Raw genomic sequence first — 20,264 nt, forward strand, 5'->3', positions numbered from 1 at the left:
ATTTCTTCATCTAGAGGGTGGTGAATGTGTTGAATTTACTATCTCCGAATGTAGTTAACGCTGAAACAATGTCTGATTTCAAGAATAAATTAGACATAGCTCTAGGGACCAAAGGGACATGAGGCATAGGCAGATCAGGATATTGAGTTTGATGATCAGCCATGATCAAAATGAATGGTGGAGCAGGCTCGAAGAGCCAAATGGCCTACTCCTGCTTCTAGTTTCTATGGCCTGAGGAACTAAATAGTTCATTCCAATTCCTATGTTCCCAATATATGGAATTTCATGAGGCAGAATGTGGAGCAAAGGAGAAGAACAAAGCAAACAGGGCTGAAACATTTTCTCTGTTTACCACTGGGAAATGGGTGTTCCTGACAAGGGCAGCATTTGCTGCCCATCCATAATTGCCCTTCAAGCTGAGTGGCTTTCTAGGTCACCTCTGAGGGCAGGTTAGTGTCAACCACACTGTGGTGGGCTCTGGAGGCACATGCATGTCGCAAGAGGTAAGGTTGACAGATTCCTTTCACTGAAGGACATTAGTGAGCCAGGTGGGTTTTTATAATAGTGACCAGTTCATGGTCACCATTACTGAGATTAGCTTTATATTCCAGATTTTATTGGTTGAATTTAAAATTTCACTAGCTGGTATGGTGGGATTTGAACAAACGTTCCCAGAAAATTAGCCTCATTGGCCTCTCTAGTGACAACACCATTACACCATCATGTTCCCCAATTTCCTCTGATCTCAGTGCTTAGCATTGTAAACCATAGAACCATAGAATCCCTGCAGTGCAGAAGGAGGCCACTCAGCCTATGGAGTCTCCAAAAGAACTTCTTATTCAGGACCATTCCCCGCCCTATCCCTGTAACGACGCACATTTATCATGGCTAATCCATCTAACTGAAACGTCTTTGGACACTAAGGGGGCAATTTAGCATGCTCAATCCAGCTAACCTGAACAGCTTCGGACTGTGGGAGAAAACTGGAGCATCCAGAGGAAACCCATACAGACATGGGGAGAATGTGCAAACTCCACTTCGTCACTCAAGGCTGGGAATGAACTCAGGTCCCTGGCGCTGTGAGGCTCACCCACCACCTTGCTCCCCGCAGTGTATTGTGTTAATGATTTGAGTAGAAGTACTGGAAGGAAATCCAGCTGCCTCACCCTCCCCTCAGCCCCCCAGTCCCATTCCCCACCTCTCCTCCCAGCAGTGTTTGCTTCCGGTCACATTGAGCAGAGAGGGCTGCAAATAAATGTCATGGACAACACTCTACAGGGTTTAAAATTCACATGTAGTGAGGCACATGAGGTGACATTGGATGGGATAGAATCATAGAAACACTACAGTACAGAAAGAGGCCATTCAGCCCATCAAGTCTGCACCAACCACAATTCCACCCAGGCCCTACCACCATATCCCTACATATTTTACCCACTAATCCATCCAACCTATGCATCTCAGTACACTAAGGGCAATTTTTTAGCATGGCCAATCAACCTAGCCTGCACATCTTTGGACTGTGGGAGAAAACCAGAGCACCTTGAGGAAACCCACGCAGACACGAGGAGAATGTGCAAACTCCACACAGACAGTGAATCGGGAGGCCGGGAATTGAACCCAGGGCCCCTAGAGCTGTGAAGCAGCAGTGCTAATCAATGTGGTGCCGTGCGCAACTTGATACTAAATTAATAGTTTTGCACTTGGGCAAGCAAACCATGTGCATCGCTTTCAATATTGGTCTGGAAATTGGTCTGCCCTCAAATTTCTGAACTGTACCTACAAAGGTCAGTGGCAAATTCACAGGATGTTGTTTCATGGTCTCCTTTGCCTTTACCTGAGAACTAGCTGTGGCCATAAAAGTTTGGTTATGATGCTCACTAAGAGTAGCAGGCAACACCAGGGAGGGAGGTGGATGGTAATTCAGGACTTTGCTGGAGGGGAGGGGGGTCAGGATGTGTGGGGGGATGCTACGTGACAGCAATGGTTTTATTGCGCAATCGAGAGAATTTCTCTTCCTCCAGCCAGATCAGTGTAACTTTCATGTTTTCTCGCAACCTTTAAGGACCTTTGGCATGGCCTCTGGGTGGATGAAGAAAACTTGTAGCACTCAGTAGCAACTCAAATTGGTTTGAACCACAGCATGTTGGCGCCACCTGTCCTATTTGCATTGTCCAAACGAACCTCTGAGCCACACATCTTGTGGTATATTGAGAGGAATGGTGCAGTGCTGCCCCTGTGTGGTGAGTGGAAATAAATTCAGCTAGCTTTCGATCATGCCAAACAGATTCTCAAATGTGCCATTAACACTTCACAGCACAAAGGAAGGAAGGGGTGGAGGTAAAATTGTCGGCATGGACACAAAGGATAACACTAAAACCTTTTGAATAAAGCAAACAATATTTACATTGGAGACTAATCAAATTAATGAAACATCATCAATTTGATTTGCTTTGACAGATGAATGGAGATCACTTTTCACTTCCTAATTGGCATCTTCTCCTTTGTGGTGTTAAACCCAGGACGGCATTTTCTGCTCCCCATGTTTTTCAGCGGTGGAAGTGGATCGGCAATGGCCTGTAGCGGAATCTCCCGGTCCTGCCGATGTCTGCCCCTTTTCTGTCATTGGTCTCCCCCCACCCGCCGCTGGGGAACCCACTGTAGGGGTGATGGAGGGTGGGAACAAGAAGAAGAGTGGAGTTGGGGGGGAGGTGCAGTTAGCATGATGGCAGGACTGTAAGATCCCATTGATGGGAAGGTCTGGAAAATTCAGCCTGAAATCTTCATTTGCCAGTCCACTGGCAATTGTTACATATGCAGTGACTGTGGGAGCGGTGGGTGACTGCTGTGGCTTCATGACACACTTGTTGTCCTGGCAGGACTTGACACATGTTGTGAAAGTGCTGCCGGACTTTCTTTTTGTCTCTATTGCCACTTCACCAGAAATCATAGGATCGCAGAATCCCTACAGTGCAGGAAGAGATCATTCAGCCCATCAAATCTGCACAGCCCCGAGACCCACCCAGGCCCTAATCTCATAACCCCACATATTTACCCTGCTAATCCCTTGACACTCGGGGCAACTTATCATGGTCAGTCAATCTAACTCACACATCTTTGGGCTGTGGGAGGAAACTAGACCACCCGGAGGAAACCCACACAGATACAGAGAGAATGTGCAAACTCCACAGAGACAGTGACCTGAGGCCAGAATTGAACCCGGATCCCTGGCGCTGTGAGGTCCCAGTGCTAACCACTGTGCCACCGTGCTGTCCTTAATGCGCCTCCAATATATTTCTCAACAAAATGCATGGTGCATTTTTTGCAATCAGAATGACAGCAATCCCAGCCCTGTTGAAGCTGTGGTGGTGACAGAACAAAGTGTTATTCTGAGGGGAGGTCACTGCATCTTTCTCTCAGAACAAACTTGACAGCATTTTAAAGGCAAACATAGATTTGAGAGAACCCTTTGTGGAGTAATATGGAGGGAGGGGCAGGAGTTCCCACTTCCCTTCATTTTTCTTTTAAGCAACATTCGCTGCAGAATTAAATTGAATGGTTGACTGAGCGGTGATATCATCCATGCTGAGAGGGTTTCTCCCCTTTGTATACAGGGGTCCAATTGAATGACCACTCCTCATGTTCCAATACCCCTCCCATCTCACCACCCTCCACGTGTGAGCCAATAATGAATGTGACAAGACTGCTTGTGACTAGTAAATAAACTTAACTATTTGGCCATGAGGTGAGTGGTGGGAAAAGATTTTGTCCTCCCTTCATAGTTCACAAATTGTGAATTTTCCAGCAGAGCACCTGGGTAATATGAATTCTCATAATAATGAGAATTCCAATGGATTTTCAGGGTTACTGTGGGCAATTCTAATGCTTTTATCTTGTCTCTGACTGAGATCAGTTCACCTAGAACAAACCAAGGTCAAAGCACTGATATTTTCCCACCTTTTTTTACAGCTGATTTTTACAGTGAAACATATAAGCATTCTCTGCAGCCGTTAAGTATTTCCTTCAAGAGGCTCTTTTCTAACTCTTGAACATTTTGGCAGCATGGTGGCACAGCAGTTAGCACTGCTGCCTCAGACCACCAGGGACCCGGATCCAATTCCTGGCTTGGGTCACCGTCTGTGCGGAGTCTGCACATTCTCTCCGTGTTTGCGAAGATTTCCTCTGGGTGCTCCGGTTTCCTCCCACAGTCTGAAAGACGTACTGGTTAGGTGCACTGGCCATGCTAAATTCTCTCTCAATGTACCTAAACAGGTAATTCCCATCTTTTGTGTTAAGCTTAAGGAATGACTTTATGTCAGAAATGAAAAGAAAGACCTGCATTTATATGGCATCTTTCATGACCGCAAGATTCCAAAGTGCTTGTGCAGCCAGCAAAGTACTTCTGAAGTGTAGTCACTGTTATAATGTAGGAAATGTGGAATTCAATGTGTGCACAGCAAGATCCCACAAACACCACTGTGGTAATGAAAAGATAATAACCTGACTTAAGTCTGTGATGTACTTTGGGACCTTGTGAAAGTATTGAATCATGTACATGTGCGGTAATTGCCTGGGAAGTTTAAACTTCCAGTGGGCTGACTTCTGCTGCTTGGAACTCTGTGCAAATGTCTCTTGCATTGATTTCAGTGTCTTGGGCCAGCTACACGGAACTTACCCTGGGAATGTTCCACAGTTTAATCTTGGGTATAAGTCAGAGGTTAACAAGCGTAACTGAATCTAACACCACAACTAATCACCCAACCACCACTATCACTCCCCTAATCCCACCCATTTCTCCTTCCCACCACCTCCCAACCTGATTAACTCCCTTAACATAACTAACCCCCCAATCTGACTATCAGCTCCCATCCGCACGCTCACTCGCTCCCCCCCCCACCCATTCACTCCCTCCATCAACTTACTCCCGTCACTTACTCATCCATCCACTCACTCACCCACTCACTCAACCTCACCTACTTGGTCTCCCCAACCACTCACCCATCCACCCACCCCCTGTCTTACCCACCAAGACACTCACCTACTAAAAGACTTGAGACCTCTAACACATTACCTGAAAATGGAAGTTAGTGTCATAGGGAGGATACGTGTCTACTCTTTGCCCATCTTCTCCTGTGCATGCCAATCTTCCCCATGAAAGACTACGCTGATCTATTGCTGTACCAGAAGTCATGGCTGAAAAGGTGCAGAAAAGGGAGGCGCAGAAATCTTCCCAAACAGTGACAATATGCTCAACATCGCCGCTGATCGGGAGATCTAGTCCAATCTATTTCCGTGATATTGATTGAGGCAAACATGTTGGCTCGGCCACTGGGGTAACCACCCTGGTTCTTCTACAGAACAGTACCAGGGAATTTGGAATGCCCACCTGAAAAGGGCAGAGGGAGCCTGAGTTTAATGTCTCATCTGAAAGATGGTACTTCAGACAGTGAAACATGTCCTCATTACTACACTGAAGTGTGAGCCTGGAGTGGGTCAGGAACCCACACTTCAAGCAAGAGTGCCACTGAGCCAGAGTTGATACTTAAAAGCAGGAGGGGCGAGGAGGGTGGTGTGGGCGAGGAGAGGGGGGGGGGGGGGGGCGGTGTTACTGGAGACACAAATGTCAAGTTTGCAGCTTATGTAATTGTAAGTCATTTTTGTTGCAGTTCTTTCTCCACATGAAAAGTGGCAACATAGTCCCCTTGACACAATGTACAATAAAGGATTTTAGTTGAGAGGGCTCAAACTTACAGGCTCTCCTGGTTCTCCTGGATCTCCTTTCTCTCCTTTCTCTCCATCCAAACCCTAAAGATAATAAGAGGAATGAAAGGCTATCAATCATTATGCTCCAGGATTCTATTTATGTCATTTCATTTGTTTGTGCTTGAAGAGGAATTCTTACCATTGGAGATGTTTTCTGAAATACCTTTGGAGCTAGAATTTCCAAAGGGAAACCTTGGAAGGGGATTAACAGAAGCCCTGAAATAATGAGTATTTTGCTGCATTCCTTTGTGTTTTCTACAGGTCTATTGATGTGACTGCTGAAAATCCGCCTATCCCCTCCATTCCACCCCTAGCCCATGGAACATACAGTTGGTAATCACTAATTATCTCTCCTCCTCCCCTCCCTGGCTCAAAATATCTGGGGTATCCTGCAGCATCTTATCATTCTTCAAGTTTGAACTAATATAGAGTGGCCTTTGATATTGTTGCATATTATAGTAGATTGTAGCTTTATCCTCAAAATGATGTGGAGATGCTGACGTTGGACTGGAGTGGTCACAGTAAGAAGTCTCACAGCACCAGATTAAAGTCCAACAGGTTTATTTGGAATCATGAGCTTTTGGAGTGCTGTTCCTTCATTAGAGGTGGGTTCACAAATACAGCATATATAAACAGAGATACAATTGCAAGATAATGGTTGGAATGCGTCAGAATAAATCTGTTGGATATTAACCTGCTGTTATGAGACTTCTTACTTATCCTCAACACATACTGTGAGAGAAACTGTATTCAGAATCCACTATAAAGAATCATTACGTGAATAAAATGCTTCTTGAGTGATTTGAAGAGTACGTGGAGAAAGTTAGTAAGACTGTAGAGTTGGAAGCCCTGTCTGACCTACTAATGGATAGCTGGCTGACAACTCATCATATAAACTTTTGAGTTTGATTAGAGTAAGACAGTCTATTTGGTTGTGCGGAGAGGAAAAGACAAAGTTGACTTTTGCACACAACTAAATGTTTTGTACTTTCTGCACATATAACCAGATAAGATCATTTATATTTTGTCCTGAAAAGCTAGTCTGTGTGATGTGATGTGGTGAAAGTAAATGTTATCTTCATCAGATATTATTAGAAGAGGTTTGTGCATATGATATACCTACCGGTATCCCAGGTACAGCAAAACCTTCAGTTGCCTGAAAAAAAAAGAGGTCGGAGAACAAAGTTAACCTGATCTGTGGGAATTTGCATGAACCTGTTTCTGTTTTGCATGCATGTATTCTGGATTGTTCCACGCTGAGAGTTGGCAAAGTCTAGAAGATACCTGCCTTCCAAATATGAACTTGATCTTTTGTGACATCACTGCTTTGCCTTTACTGCACGCATCCCTCAACTATTGTTTTTCAACAATTTGGTGAATCATATGATATTGCTTTACACATCTGCAAAACCTGTGCCAGGATGTGATTACGTACTTTCTAAACTTGTTTGCATTTTATGATCTTCCAGTAGTTATGTTCATGAATCACGATTTGTAGTGATAGATAATACCTGTTTCTCTGATTCCAGTAGTCTGGACTTCAATTCTGCTCTTTTTTTCAATTTCTGTGACTTGCTCCAATCATTATATAATCTTAGCCACTTTTTCATATTCTCAATGAGAACCTGTCTGCAGTGCTAGAAGAGGCTCAATGACCTCTTGAGATCTGACAGGGTAAATGTCTAACAATTACATTTTAAAAGGTGAACTCATAGGTTGAGGGTAAGAGTGACTTCTGAGAAGGCTAATTCAGATAAGAGAAGATCAAAAGGAAAACCAGGATATCGAGGGCAAATTCACCCCATGCACGCTAGCTGCCTTTGAGAGCTCAGCCCACAACAAGAAGCTGTGTCAACTCCCAAAAAACTTTGCTTGGAGAAAAGCCTATTTGAGGAAAGGCAGTTGTTTTACCCTCAGTCAGAAGCAACTTCATAAGCTAAGTGTCTGGTGTGGTAACTATTGCTGGATTTTGCCTATAATTTTAAAGCTTATGGGATGTTGCTTGGGGACATTTAGCTCTGAGGTACAAGAATATTGGACTATTATTTATATGGTAAAAAAATTGCAGCATGCTGCTGTGCAGAGGGACCTGGGTGTCCTTGTGCAAGGATCACAAGGAGTTGGTTTGCAGGTGCAGCAGGCAATTAAGGAGGCAAATGGAATTTTGTCATTCATTGCTAGAGGGATGGAGTTTAAAAACAGCGAGGTTATGTTGTATCTGTATAACGTGCTGGTGAGGCCACACCTGGAGTACTGTGTTCAGATTTGGTCTCCTTACTTGAGAAAGGATATACTGGCACTGGAGGGGGTACAGCGGAGATTCACTAGGTTGATTCCGGAGTTGAGAGAATTGGCTTATGAGGAGAGACTGAGTAGACTGGGGCTATACTCATTGGAATGAGGAAGAATGAGGGGAGATGTTATAGAAACATATAAGATTATGAAGGGAATATAAAAGATAGAAGCAGAGAAGTTGTGGCAGGTGAAACTAGAACTAGGGGGCATGGTCTCAAAATAAGGAAGAGCAGGTTTAGGGCTGAGTTGAGGAGTTGAGGAGGAACTTCTTCACATCAAGGGTTGTGAATCTGTGGTATTCCCTGCCCAAGTAAAGCAACTGAGGCTGCCTCATTAAATATTTTTAAGGCAAGGATAAATGTTTGAACAGTAAAGAATTAAGGGTTATGATGAGTGGGTGGGTAAGTGGAGCTGAGTCCATGAAAAGATCAGCCATGATCTTATTGAATGGGGGAGCAGGTTCCAGGGGCCAGATGGCCTACTCCTGCTCCTAGATCTTATGTTCTCATAAACAGGTTTGGAACTGGATAAATGTACGTATAGCCATTAAGTTGTTTGACTGTATTTCTAGTTGACTTTCTTCTGCATGTTAATAAACATTTATTTTGTTTATAATCATTATAACCATTATTGTTTATAACCATAATCATTAGGGGAGAGATACAAAAAGGTCCAGAGGGGCAATTTTTTCACACAGAGGGTGGTGAGTGTCTGAAATGAGCTGCCAGATGTAGTAGCAGAGGCGGGTACAATTTTGTCTTTTTAAAAGCATTTAGACAGTTACAGGGGTAAGATGGGTATAGAGGGATAATGGTCAAACATGGGCAACTGGTACTAGCCTATTGGTAGAAACTGGGCGACATGCATGGGCCTGTTTCCATGCTGTAAACCACTATAACTCTCTGTGAGTATGACTCTATGACTCTAAAAGACACCTGACATATTGTTCATTGGTCTTTACACCCTTACTCACTATACCATATTGCAAAAAGCAGGCATGCTGGGATTTGGAATACCCAGCATTTAACATCAGCTGTGTGCTTAACATATTAATGAATATTTACGGAGCACCGATTCCAATTGGGAAATCTTATTTGCTCTTACTCACCGTCCCTGGTAAACCTGGAGGACCGGGAGCTCCGACTGATCCCTAGGATAAAGGAACTGATTGTAAATACAGGAAGGTTCAATGTTGCCTTGCATTTCAATTCTCATCATAATGAAATATTTCTTACCTTACTTCCCTTTTCACCCTTTTCTGATTTTGGGCCAATCAAACCTTGTTTCCCTGGTTCTCCCTGTGAAAACACAAAGCTGGTGTATAAACAATCTAAACCTTAAAAAAGTAACTAGTTGTGACTGTGACTATGCCTGATATCGCTCCACTTGACTCTTCAGATTTTTCCTATCCCGCCCGCCATGGGAATCGTAGTGGGTGGGGATGGAACATGCAATATTCCTAAAGCTTGATCTAAATTGGAATTTCAACTCCCTTTCAAAAATTTAACCCCTGCCAGAAAGTGAGACAGATGGTCCATTTCTAATGTTCTTTAGAAAAGGAAATCTGTCGTCCTTACCTGTTCTAGCTGACATATGACCTCAGAGTCACGGCAATGTGGTTGACTCTCAACTGCTTTCTGAGCAAGGGGAACTGCAAATGGGTAATAAATGCTGGCCAGCCAGCAATGCCCATGTCCCACAAATGAATAAAAAAACTGGCTGAATTTCACTCATGTCACTCTTGGCTTGCAACAGGACAATTGGACTGGGACAAAGGGAACTGACAGCAATTGTCAGTAATGTTGTTGAGCTAGGAGCAGTTGTTCCTCTTGCTTTCACAACTTAAAAAGAGAATCTAACTTACATGTGTAACCACTGGAGAATCCTCAGCCTGCTCCGTTCAGGGGTGTCCACTTTAGGGGAGGGGTCTCAAAAACGGGCGATGGGCCCCTCATTCACCTCCATACATTGGGCAGGATGGGAGACCCCTGAGAAGAGCATTATTCTCTTCAAGGAAACTGAGACGTGATGCCGAAGCAGGCAGTCATTGCAACAGAGTTAGCTCGAGGTTGTGAGATGTTTGCTTCACCCTGGGACAATGGCAGTGAAGGGAATGGAGTTGGTGGTGAGGTTATGGAGTTCTTGGTGAAGGGGGCCGAACAGAATGGCTGGAATCTTACCACTGTTCATGCCGGCGGTATTTTCCAAACCTGCCGCAGCGAACAAAGATTTGGCTGGCTGCCAAATTCTTCGACCTCGTGGCAGTGAGGGGGGGGCATGAATGGGTGATAAGATTGCATCCATCGTCTTCTGAAAATGGATTTAAATGCACGTCATAAATCGTTAACTTATAATTGTGTGTTATCCTGTCCAGAAAGGGTTGAAACAAATCCACTGACCATCTCTCCTTTCATTCCCCTTGGACCAGGTAATCCGGGTGATCCAGGAAGTCCAGCCTCTCCCTGAAAGAGAGCAAGATTAAACTGTATGGATGAAAGAAATCACCGCATGATGCTTTAAACTGATTTCAAATATAAATCATACCAAACAGGAAATGAAAGTACTATGATAAAACAAATAAATGGTGCCTTTCATTAGCAATTATTTCATTCTTGGGCTATCAAGTTTCTAAACTGGAAGCCTCTTTCTCTTTGTCAACAGAAGGTAGTGAACTTCATCTCTGCGGTGCATATGATTTAACATTCTTCTAAGCTTTCAACTGTGTTACTGTATTAGCAACTAAAGATAACTGGACTCATGTAAGATATAAGGGTGGATTGACAATCTATCAATACAATAGTTCCATATTCCAATTGTCACATGGGCAGCACAGTGGTTAGCACCACTGCCTCACAGCACCAGAGACCTGGATTCGATTCTTGGCTTAGTCACTGTCTATGCGGAGTTTGCATGATCTTCCCGTGTCTGCTTGAGTTTCCTCTGGGTGCTCCGGTTTCCTCCCACAGTCTGAAAGACGTGCTGGTTAGGTGCATTGACCTGAACAGGCGCCGTAGTGTGGCAACCAGGGGAATTCCACAGTAACTTCATTGCAGTGTTAATGTAAGCCTAACTTGTGATCAATAACTAAACTTTACTTTCTCTTCAAGAATACTTGACAACTGTTAAATAGCAAGAAGTGAATTAATGTACACAAATTATAAACTTTCCAATGACCCCCACACCCCCAAAAACAGACACGGACAAGTTAATGGAGAGGCTTTCATAGCATGGAGGGGGGATGGGGAGCAGGAGAGAGCTGGTTTGGGGAGATTTTCTGAGTTATATTCTCATTTGCTTCCATCTTTTTAGTTAGTGAAGAGAACGCTTGTTCCCCACAGTCCATAAGATGTGACAAATGGGTTTTTGATTAAGCTGCCTAATCATGGCTGGAAAATATGTCCATAGATGGTGATTGATTGTTAATCTAGGCCATATTCCCGACCGCTTGGTTGGGGAGGTGTTTCTTACCATGAATGAAACCAGGAATGAAGAAATAGCCCAATATTTAGATATGAAAATATTATGGTTTCAACTGAAAAATATAAATGTTACATTGAAAGTCCTTCCCTTTCCATTTGATCTGCAGCCTTGAGCCAGGGTCTACATTTCCTTCAACAAAACTAATAATCAGCTTTTGTTTTCTCTGTTAGCCCAAAAAAAGGGCTTTTCTTTGTTAGCCCTGTGTTGTCCTGAGTTGCCCCACAAGGGGCAGCGACGGAAATTTAATCCCTACTTTTTTCTACTCCTTCTCTGACTGATTCATGCCCACAACAGTGTATTAGATCAGCTATCTCAGTACTTAGCTGGGAAGTACCCTGGGTGGCAAGATGGCACAGTGTTAGCACTGTTGCCTCATAGCCGCAGTGACCCAAGTTCAATTTCAGCCCTGGGTGACTGTGTGGAGTTTGCATGTTCTGCCTGTGTCTGTGTGAGTTTCCTCTGGTTTCCTCCCATGGACCAAAGATGTGCAGGTCAGATGGATTGGCTATGCTAAGCTGCCCTCAGTTCCCCAGGTTGACTGGGTTAGGGGAATTAATGGGTAAACGTGTGGGGTTACATGGATAAGCCTGGGTAGGATGATCTGTTGCAGACTCGGTGCAAACTTGATGGGCCGAATGGCCTCCTTCTGCACTGTCGGGATTCAATGGAATTATGTAGTCAGAATTATTACTGCACTGGGGTTCTGCACGGGCCACATTAATGCTTTTGAACCCACACTGTTTTAAAATTTGGGAGTCAGCAAAAAGGAAGAAATAACACTTCTAAAAAGTGTGAACGAGCCCACTCAGGGTTTTCAGAGTAGCGACGTCTGTTACCTTTTCTCCACTGGGGCCTGGGAGACCTGGGAATCCTCTTTCTCCCTGTTTGACAAGGAAGAGAAAGTTACACATATACCAGCAACATCCCCGCAACAGCGCAAAGGAGATTTTTAATGCATTCAAAGTAATTCCGAAGCACAAATAAAAACATTTGTGTCTTTTCCCTTACCATTTCACCCGGTTTTCCAGGAATGCCATCCAGCCCGTTCTTTCCTGCCTCTCCCTGTGTTAGTCAAAGATGAAAACAGAGTCAATCTGGGAATATAATATGCTGGAATCATCGGAAATAATTGTTCCAATCCATTGCATTTCAAGTTGTCAATATCATTTGATTGCCTGCACTGGTATAAAATGTTCTGGAATGAGATGGGGAATGTTCCGGAATCAGGATCAGCCCACTATTTTTAAAGGATTCCCAAGTCAACCTGCCTCAGTGAAAATCTAGGCAGTTACACAGGGTGATGCAGTGGCACAATAGTTAGCACTGCTGCCTCACAGTGCCAGGTTCAATTCTGGCCTTGGGTTATTGTCTGTGCGAAGTTTGCATATTCTCCTCATATCTGTGTGAGTTTCTTCTGGATGCTCTGGTTTCCTCCCACATTCCAAAGATATGCAGGTTAGGTTGGTTGGCCATGCTAAATTGCCCCTTAGTGTCAGGGGGTTAGCAGGATAAATAAGAAGGGTTTTGCGGGTAAGGCCTGGGTGGGATTGTGGCTGGTGCACAGTTGATGGGCCAAATGGCCTCCTTCTGTGCTGTGGGGATTCAATCAGGATTGGAAAAGTGCAATGACCATTGTAAATTTACTGCTTTGAGTGACAATTACGCATTTTAAATTGCTGAGGATGGGGACAGGTTAGCCTAAAGGAAAAACAAGATGGATATGTATTTATGTAGCACCTTTGGAACCTCAGGGTATGTGGCAAATGTTTTACACAAATGAGTGCTTCTGAAATATACATTCTGGATTTCCCAGCTGTTGGTCCTGGTGGGATCTTCTGGATGTGGAGATGCCGGCATTGGACTGGGGTAAACACAGTAAGAAGTCTGACAACACTAGGTTGAAGTCCAACCAATTTATTTGATAGTAAACTCACAAGCTTTCAGGGTTTGCGTGACAAAGGGGCAAACCCCGAAAGCTTGTGAGTTTACTATCAAATAAGTTGGTTGGACTTAAACCTAGTGTTGTCAGACTTCTTATGGGATCTTCTGGTCCAGCCGTTGGCAGAGGGTGTGAACAAACACCCCTTGACAGCACTGGGATCATAAGCTCCTATGGCCGGCCAAAGTTGGACCACCTCTGGTACTGCAACACACACATTGTGGTGGAGGTGAAAAATCACCACCATCATCTTTGTTGCAATAGGCAACATACATTAAGTATTCATTACATGAAGAGCTTATGCAGTGTGGTGTATTATTGTAGGAGGAAAGAAAGGTGAAATTCTGTGCTTAGCAGGAATCAATATTGGGTGGAATTCTCCAGCCGTTCACACCAGTGGGATTCTCTGGTCCCGCCAGCAGCGCACCCCAACCCGCAGGTTTTCCGAAGGCGAGGGGTGGCTTCAGTGGGAAATTCCAATGACAGCGATGGGACCAGAGAATCCCACTGCCTGCAAATGGCGCACTGCCTCCTGCCATTGAGAAACATGCAACTGGGAGGCTGGGAATCTGTGTAACAGTTGGGAAGGTTCCTCAAGATGCACAAAAATACAGAAATCTGTGGAAAATAGGAGGTTAACAGCACATCAGAATTTAGAGAGCTGGCTGGACTGTTTTGTGAGTCAGCTAACAGAGGAATGGTTAAAGAGATTCTCTTCCACGTCAGCACATTCACAATGCAAGACCACATATTCCTCACTAAATGCATCAATATATTGCACACTGTAATAAGTCTTTGGAGGCACAAATCCCTTTACCAAAATCCCTTTATTTACAATTGCAACAGCAGCGCACAGAGTGCTATCAACAGTCTACTTTCAGGAGCCCAGAGGAACAGGCACTCCTGCTTAAAGACTGCCTGATTGGCCTGGAATCAGAGAGTTCATAATCCAATAGGTCAACCTCAATGGCCTGGATGAAGTCATTACACACATTTAGCATGGTGTTAATGCCCATAGGGATTAGAGGAGAAAAAAAGTACTTGCCTTAACTCCTGGAGGTCCAGGGAAGCCATTTTTCCCATCTATCCCTGGTGGACCCTGAAAATAGTGAAATGAGATAGTATGACTAGTTTGAGGTAATTCTTATAAATCAGAGAAACAAACTTTGTCACATGAGGCAGAATCGAGTGCACTTAGTCCCCTGTGCATCCCTGGGAAACATTCCCAGGTAGGGAACCACTAAGATCACCCACACAGCCTGGCTTTCCACCTGTTTTTCGAGATAGCAACCAATTAGCTTGGGAGCCACCCTCCTGATCTGTGACCAAGACCTTTCCTGAACAAATACAGGTGAGGCAGTATTTGGTGGAGGCTTCATAGAAACATAGAGGATAGGAGCAGGACGAGGCCATTTGGCCTTTCGAGCCTGCTCCGCCATTTATTATGATCATGGCAGATCATCCAACTCAATAGCCTAATCCTGCTTTCTCCCCATAACCTTTGATTCCATTTGCCCCAAGTGTGATATCTAGCTGCTTCATGGACTCCAGACTGCAGTAAAGGGAACCTCAGCTGTCAGTACACAGGGAGAAGCAGCTGCATCAGGCTTTGCTGCAGGCACAGGGGTAGCACCACAAGGAAGGGAAAAAAAATACTGGATGCAGAAATGGTCTTAGTCACACTAAAGGAATCAATTAGGTGCATAGTCCAATGTCAACTTCATGCTGAAAACTTACTTCAAAGACTCATGTATTAATTGACCCTGACAATGTCCTGGTTTTGGTTATGTTCCATTCTGTGTTGCTGATGGCAAAGGGAATGCTGGCTAGTGACAATAAAAGACTGAGGGTGTAACGCAAAGCCTCACACAACAGCAAAACAATAGCATTCCTACCGGTTTTCCACTTGGGCCTGGTTTTCCTGGAAAGCCAATTTCGCCTGGCAATCCCTAGCAAAAAGAAAATATTAATTAGAGGGCAACATATTCAGATCATCATCAAATTCATACACTGGATCTTTGTGTACACTGAATAAATATCTGTTTTAAGCAAAGATGTGGAGGTTAGGTGGATTGGTCTTGCTAAATTTACCCTTTGCTGGAGTAAATGCATGGGGTTACGGGGATAGGTCTGGGTGGGATTGTGGTTGGTGCAGACTCGATGGGCCAAATGGCCATATTCTGCACTGTAGGGATTCTAAGCCATTGATTGCAGTTCTCTAAGATTTTCTGATGTAAGATCTGCTTGACAAATATTGACTGGACAACACATAATAAATGTCTTTCAAAGCCCTTATGCCAGTTTACTGAGAAGTCTGCACATATACATGCTTTTTGTTTGATCAACATAGTACATAGCACACTAACCCAAGCCAATACTGAAAAAGTACCTGCTGGAAAAGCTAAGGCTGAAATACCTTCAAATATGCACAGACTTAGCAACAAGAGTACTGAAAATAAGAACCGTAGAGGCTGCTGATCGGTTTCACACTTCCGCCCTTTTGAATTATTGCACAAAGTTAAAATCTATCCTCCATGAACCTTATGTGGTGGCCCATTGGAATTATTCTCAAAATAATAAAGTTGGACTGCCAAAATAATAATGTTGCATGTGGTGTGCAATGCTAGTCATGTACAAGTGGTACAGCAGCTTCAAGTGAGGGGCAGGTACATGGTTAAACATAAACATCTGTAAGTTCCTGCCCCAAGTTGTGCTGATCTATCATTCATTTCATGAAAACAGCATCTCATTGTGTGAAATATATCGAATGATATGAAGTTACTGCAGTCAGAGCTGCAGATTGAAGCTGAATTCGCCAGAGGAACTAGGCTATTCTAATGTAAGTACTCTATTAATTCTGTGGTAGCTAAATTATTGCTTGCTAACTTATCTAGCACTGAAAATTAACAATTATAAATGTTGAAATTCATTTTTTCATGCTTTAATTGTTGTTTAAGTTTTTACTTATTTTTATCTTTACTTTTTATTTGTCTTATTTTCTCTCCCTCAATCTTACCTTTGATGCATTTATGGCCCATACTGAATTACCCCTAAAGTGGGGCTTGTTGGGCCATTTCAGAGGTCAGTTAAGAATCAGCCACTTTGCTGTGGGGCTGGAGTCACATGTAGTCCAGACCGTGTGAAGACAGCAGATTTCCTTCCCCAACTATCATTAGTGAACCAAATAGGTCTTTACAGCAATGATTTCATGGACATCATGAGACTTTTCATAGTGACCGTACAGTGCAGAGGGAGTGCATTGCAGTGCAGAAGGAGGTCATTCGGTCCATCGAGTCTGCACCGACAACAATTTCATCCAGGCCCTATCCCTGTAACGCCACACATTTATCCTGCTAAGCCCCCGACAGTCAGGGACAATGTACCATGGCCAATCAACCTAACCAGCACATCTTTCGCACACAGCCACAGAATGTGCAGACTGCACAGACAGTGACCCAAGCCAGGAAGTGAACTCAGGTTCCTGGCGCTGTGAGGCAGCAGTGCTACTGTGCCACTGGTGCAGGTTTGTAATTAATTTAAGTCTCACCATCTGGGATTCGAACCCAGGTCCCCAGTGCATTACCCTGGGTCTCTGAATTGCTAGGTCAATGACAATACACCACCCAAATCGCGACATGCAATGGCAAGTCTCATGAATGACGCACACTGTTGGGTATGTTGTTGCAGCAAAGTTAAGATCCGTTATCACCATTCAGCTCTCGAGGAAATGGTCCTGCTCTATAATTTTGCAAAAGAAAATTCAAGCAAAAATTTTAAGTGGAAATATCAGAATCTCAGTCATTCAGTGTTAATGATTGGTGACTCAAATCACAATTCATGTTGACTTTTTATTCAATAATATGGTGAGGCTCAGTTGGATGGAAGGCATTTGCAAACTTGCTGACCTGTTCTCCAGGACGTCCAATTGGTCCGGCAACACCAGCTTCTCCTTTGGAACCCTGGAAAAGGTAACAGAGTACATGGCTGAGAATTATTCATCTCACATTCTCTCAATGCTCAGTGATGTCATTTGCCAGGTGATTGAGCCACACAAGAGAAAGGTTGCTGGCTCACTCCTGTCTTTTTCATAGAGTTGTAGATATATACAGCACAGAAACAGGCCCTTCGGCCCAACTCATCTATGCTGACCAGGTTTCCTAAATGGAACTAGTCCCATTTTCCTGCGTTTGGCTCATATCCCTCTAAACCTTTCACATCCATGTACCTTTCCAAATGTCTTTGAAATGTTGTAGTTGTACCTGCCTCTGCCACCTCCTTTGGCAGCTCATTCCATAGACACACCATCCTCTGTGTGAAAAAATTGCCTGTCAGATCCCTTTTAAATCTTTCCCTTCTCACCTCAAGTGCCCTCTAGTTCTGGACTCCCTACCTTGGGGAAAAGACCTTGGCTATTACTTTATATATGATTATATCTCAGTGTTTTATAAACCTCAATAAGGGCACCCTTCATCCTCTTATGCTCCTGGGGAAAAATGTCAGGATGACTATAGTGTCCTGGTTGCATTAACTCTTTTGGTATTTAATTTTCTTTCTACCTACTCATGTATAGCAGAGTTAAAGAGATGGATGTGCTCTTGAAGATGGCAGGGCCTGTCAGATGAGAAGAGACAAAGTCAGACAGGATTGAAATCATTGAAGTTTAGAAGAGTGAGAAGGGATCTCATGGAAACAGGATTAGACAGGGTTGATTCAAAAAGGCTGTTCCCAATGGTGGGGCAGTCCAGAAATAGGGGTCACAGTTTGAGGATAAGGGGTAAACCTTATAGGACTGAGATGAGGAGAGATTTCTTCAACCAGAGAGTGGTGAATCTGTAGAATTTACTACCGCAGAAAGCAATTGAGGATAAAAGATCTGAGAGGTGGCATGGTGGTACAATGGTTAGCACCGCTGCCTCACAGTGCCAGGGACTGGGGTTCGATTCCAGCTTCGGGTCACTGTCTTGTGAAATTTGTATGTTCTCCCTGCGTCTGTGTGTTTCCTCTGGGTACTCTGCTTTCCTCCCACACTCCAAAGGTATGTAGGTTAAGTGGATTGACCATGCTAAATTGTTCCTTAGTGTTGGGGGAATAGCTAGGGTAAATGCATGGGGTTATGGGGATGGGGTCTGGATAGGATTGTGGTTGATGCAAGCTCGTTGGGCCGAATGGCTTCCTTCTGCACTGTAGGATTCAATGATTCTCTAATGCTATGATCTGTGTGATTTCAAGAAGAAACTAGATATAGCTCTGGGGCTAAAGGGATCAAGGGATATGGGGAGAGGAGGGACCAGGATATTAAATTTCATGATCGTCCATATCAAAATGAATGACAGAGCAGGCTCTAAGGGTTGAAAGGCCTACTCCTGCTTTTAGCTTCTCTGCTATTTTTGCTGATCAGGGCTACAAGGTTGATCCCAAGTTTGCAGGAAATGAAATCTGAGAATGGGTTTGAAGAGTCAAATTATCTCCTTTTAAAGGGGTTCAGTGAGAAAGGATCCGACAGAGCTTCATGATAATTTGGAGAATGGAATAAGGTAAATCTGGAGCACAATTTGATGTTAAACATTGCCTACAGGACAAGAGTAAAACAGGGCTGAGTCCATCATTAATCTTAGAAAAAACATGTTTTCACACTGACAGAATCCTGGTCAACTAACAGAGGCAAAATGTCTGGTACTATTCAAGAGGCAGTTATTTCCCTACAGTGCAGAAGGAGGCCACTTGGCTGATCGAGTCTGCGCTGACCCCAATCTACCCAGGCCCTATTCCTAGAATGCCCAGGCCATATTCCCATAACACCTCATATTTATCCTGCTCATCCCCCTGACACTAGGTTTAATTTAGCATGACCAATCAACTTAATCCATACATCTTTGAACTGTGGGAGGAAACCGGAGCACCCAGAGGAAACCCATACAGCGAATGTGCAAACTCCACACAGACAGTGCTCCTAGGCCAGAACTGAACCTGGGTTCTGGCACTGTGAGGCAGCAGTGCTAACCACTGTGCCACCGTGCTGCCCATAGTGGGATGGAGATGTAATCACCTACGAATTGATGATCTAGAGGGTCCAAATGGAGTCTCAACATCTGTACTTAGCTTTAGATAGAAACATAGAAGACATTGGTAAGGTCACACTTGAAATATTGTGCACATTTCTGGTCACCCTATTATAGACAGGATATTATTAAAATACAAAGAGTGCAGAAAAGGTTTACTAAGATGCTACCAGGACTTGATGGTTTGAATTATAAGGAGAGGTTGGACAGACTGGGACTTTTTTCTCTGGGGCGCAGGAGGCTTAAGGGTGATCTTATAAAGATCTATAAATTAATGAGGGTCATAGATCAGCTAGGTAGCCAATATCTGTTCCCAAAGGTAGGGGAGTCTAAAACTACAAGGCATAGGTTTAAGATGAGAGGGGAGAGATACAAAAGTGTCCAAGGGGCAATTTTTTCACACAGAAGGCGGCGTGCCTCTAGAACAAACTGCCAGACGTAATAGTTGAGCCGGGTACAATTTTGTCTTTTAAAAAGCGTTTAGACAGTTACATGAATAAGATGGGCATGTGTAGAGGGATATGGGCCAAATATGGGCAATTGGGGCTATCAAAATAGTTTTAAAAAAAGGGCGCATGGACAAGTTGGGCCGAAGGGCCTGTTTCCATGCTGTGAACCAGTATGACTCTGTGGCTCTAGAAGATAGGAGCAGGAGGGGGCCATTCATCACGATCATGGCTGATCATCCAACTCAACTGCTTAATCCTGCTTTCTCCCCATAATCTTTG

The 20,264-nt window shown here is 43.9% G+C and overlaps 1 protein-coding gene across 1 annotated transcript in view; it reads right to left on the reverse strand.

Annotated features, from left to right (window-relative positions):
- col22a1 (collagen, type XXII, alpha 1) overlaps window positions 1–20,264 on the reverse strand; it is a 285,376-nt gene that overhangs the window by 67,608 nt on the left and 197,504 nt on the right. Inside the window, exons 24-33 of the mRNA XM_080193549.1 lie at window positions 17,383–17,436; window positions 15,373–15,426; window positions 14,523–14,576; window positions 12,547–12,600; window positions 12,375–12,419; window positions 10,458–10,520; window positions 9,294–9,356; window positions 9,167–9,208; window positions 6,887–6,919; window positions 5,752–5,805 (exon numbers count right to left, since the gene is read on the reverse strand). Coding sequence (XP_080049675.1) covers window positions 5,752–5,805; window positions 6,887–6,919; window positions 9,167–9,208; window positions 9,294–9,356; window positions 10,458–10,520; window positions 12,375–12,419; window positions 12,547–12,600; window positions 14,523–14,576; window positions 15,373–15,426; window positions 17,383–17,436 — 516 coding nt within the window. The remainder of the gene's footprint in view (window positions 1–5,751; window positions 5,806–6,886; window positions 6,920–9,166; window positions 9,209–9,293; window positions 9,357–10,457; window positions 10,521–12,374; window positions 12,420–12,546; window positions 12,601–14,522; window positions 14,577–15,372; window positions 15,427–17,382; window positions 17,437–20,264) is intronic.

Source organism: Carcharhinus amblyrhynchos, chromosome 8, assembly GCF_965287045.1.
Source record: "Carcharhinus amblyrhynchos chromosome 8, sCarAmb.v2.hapA, whole genome shotgun sequence".
NCBI lineage: Eukaryota > Metazoa > Chordata > Chondrichthyes > Carcharhiniformes > Carcharhinidae > Carcharhinus > Carcharhinus amblyrhynchos.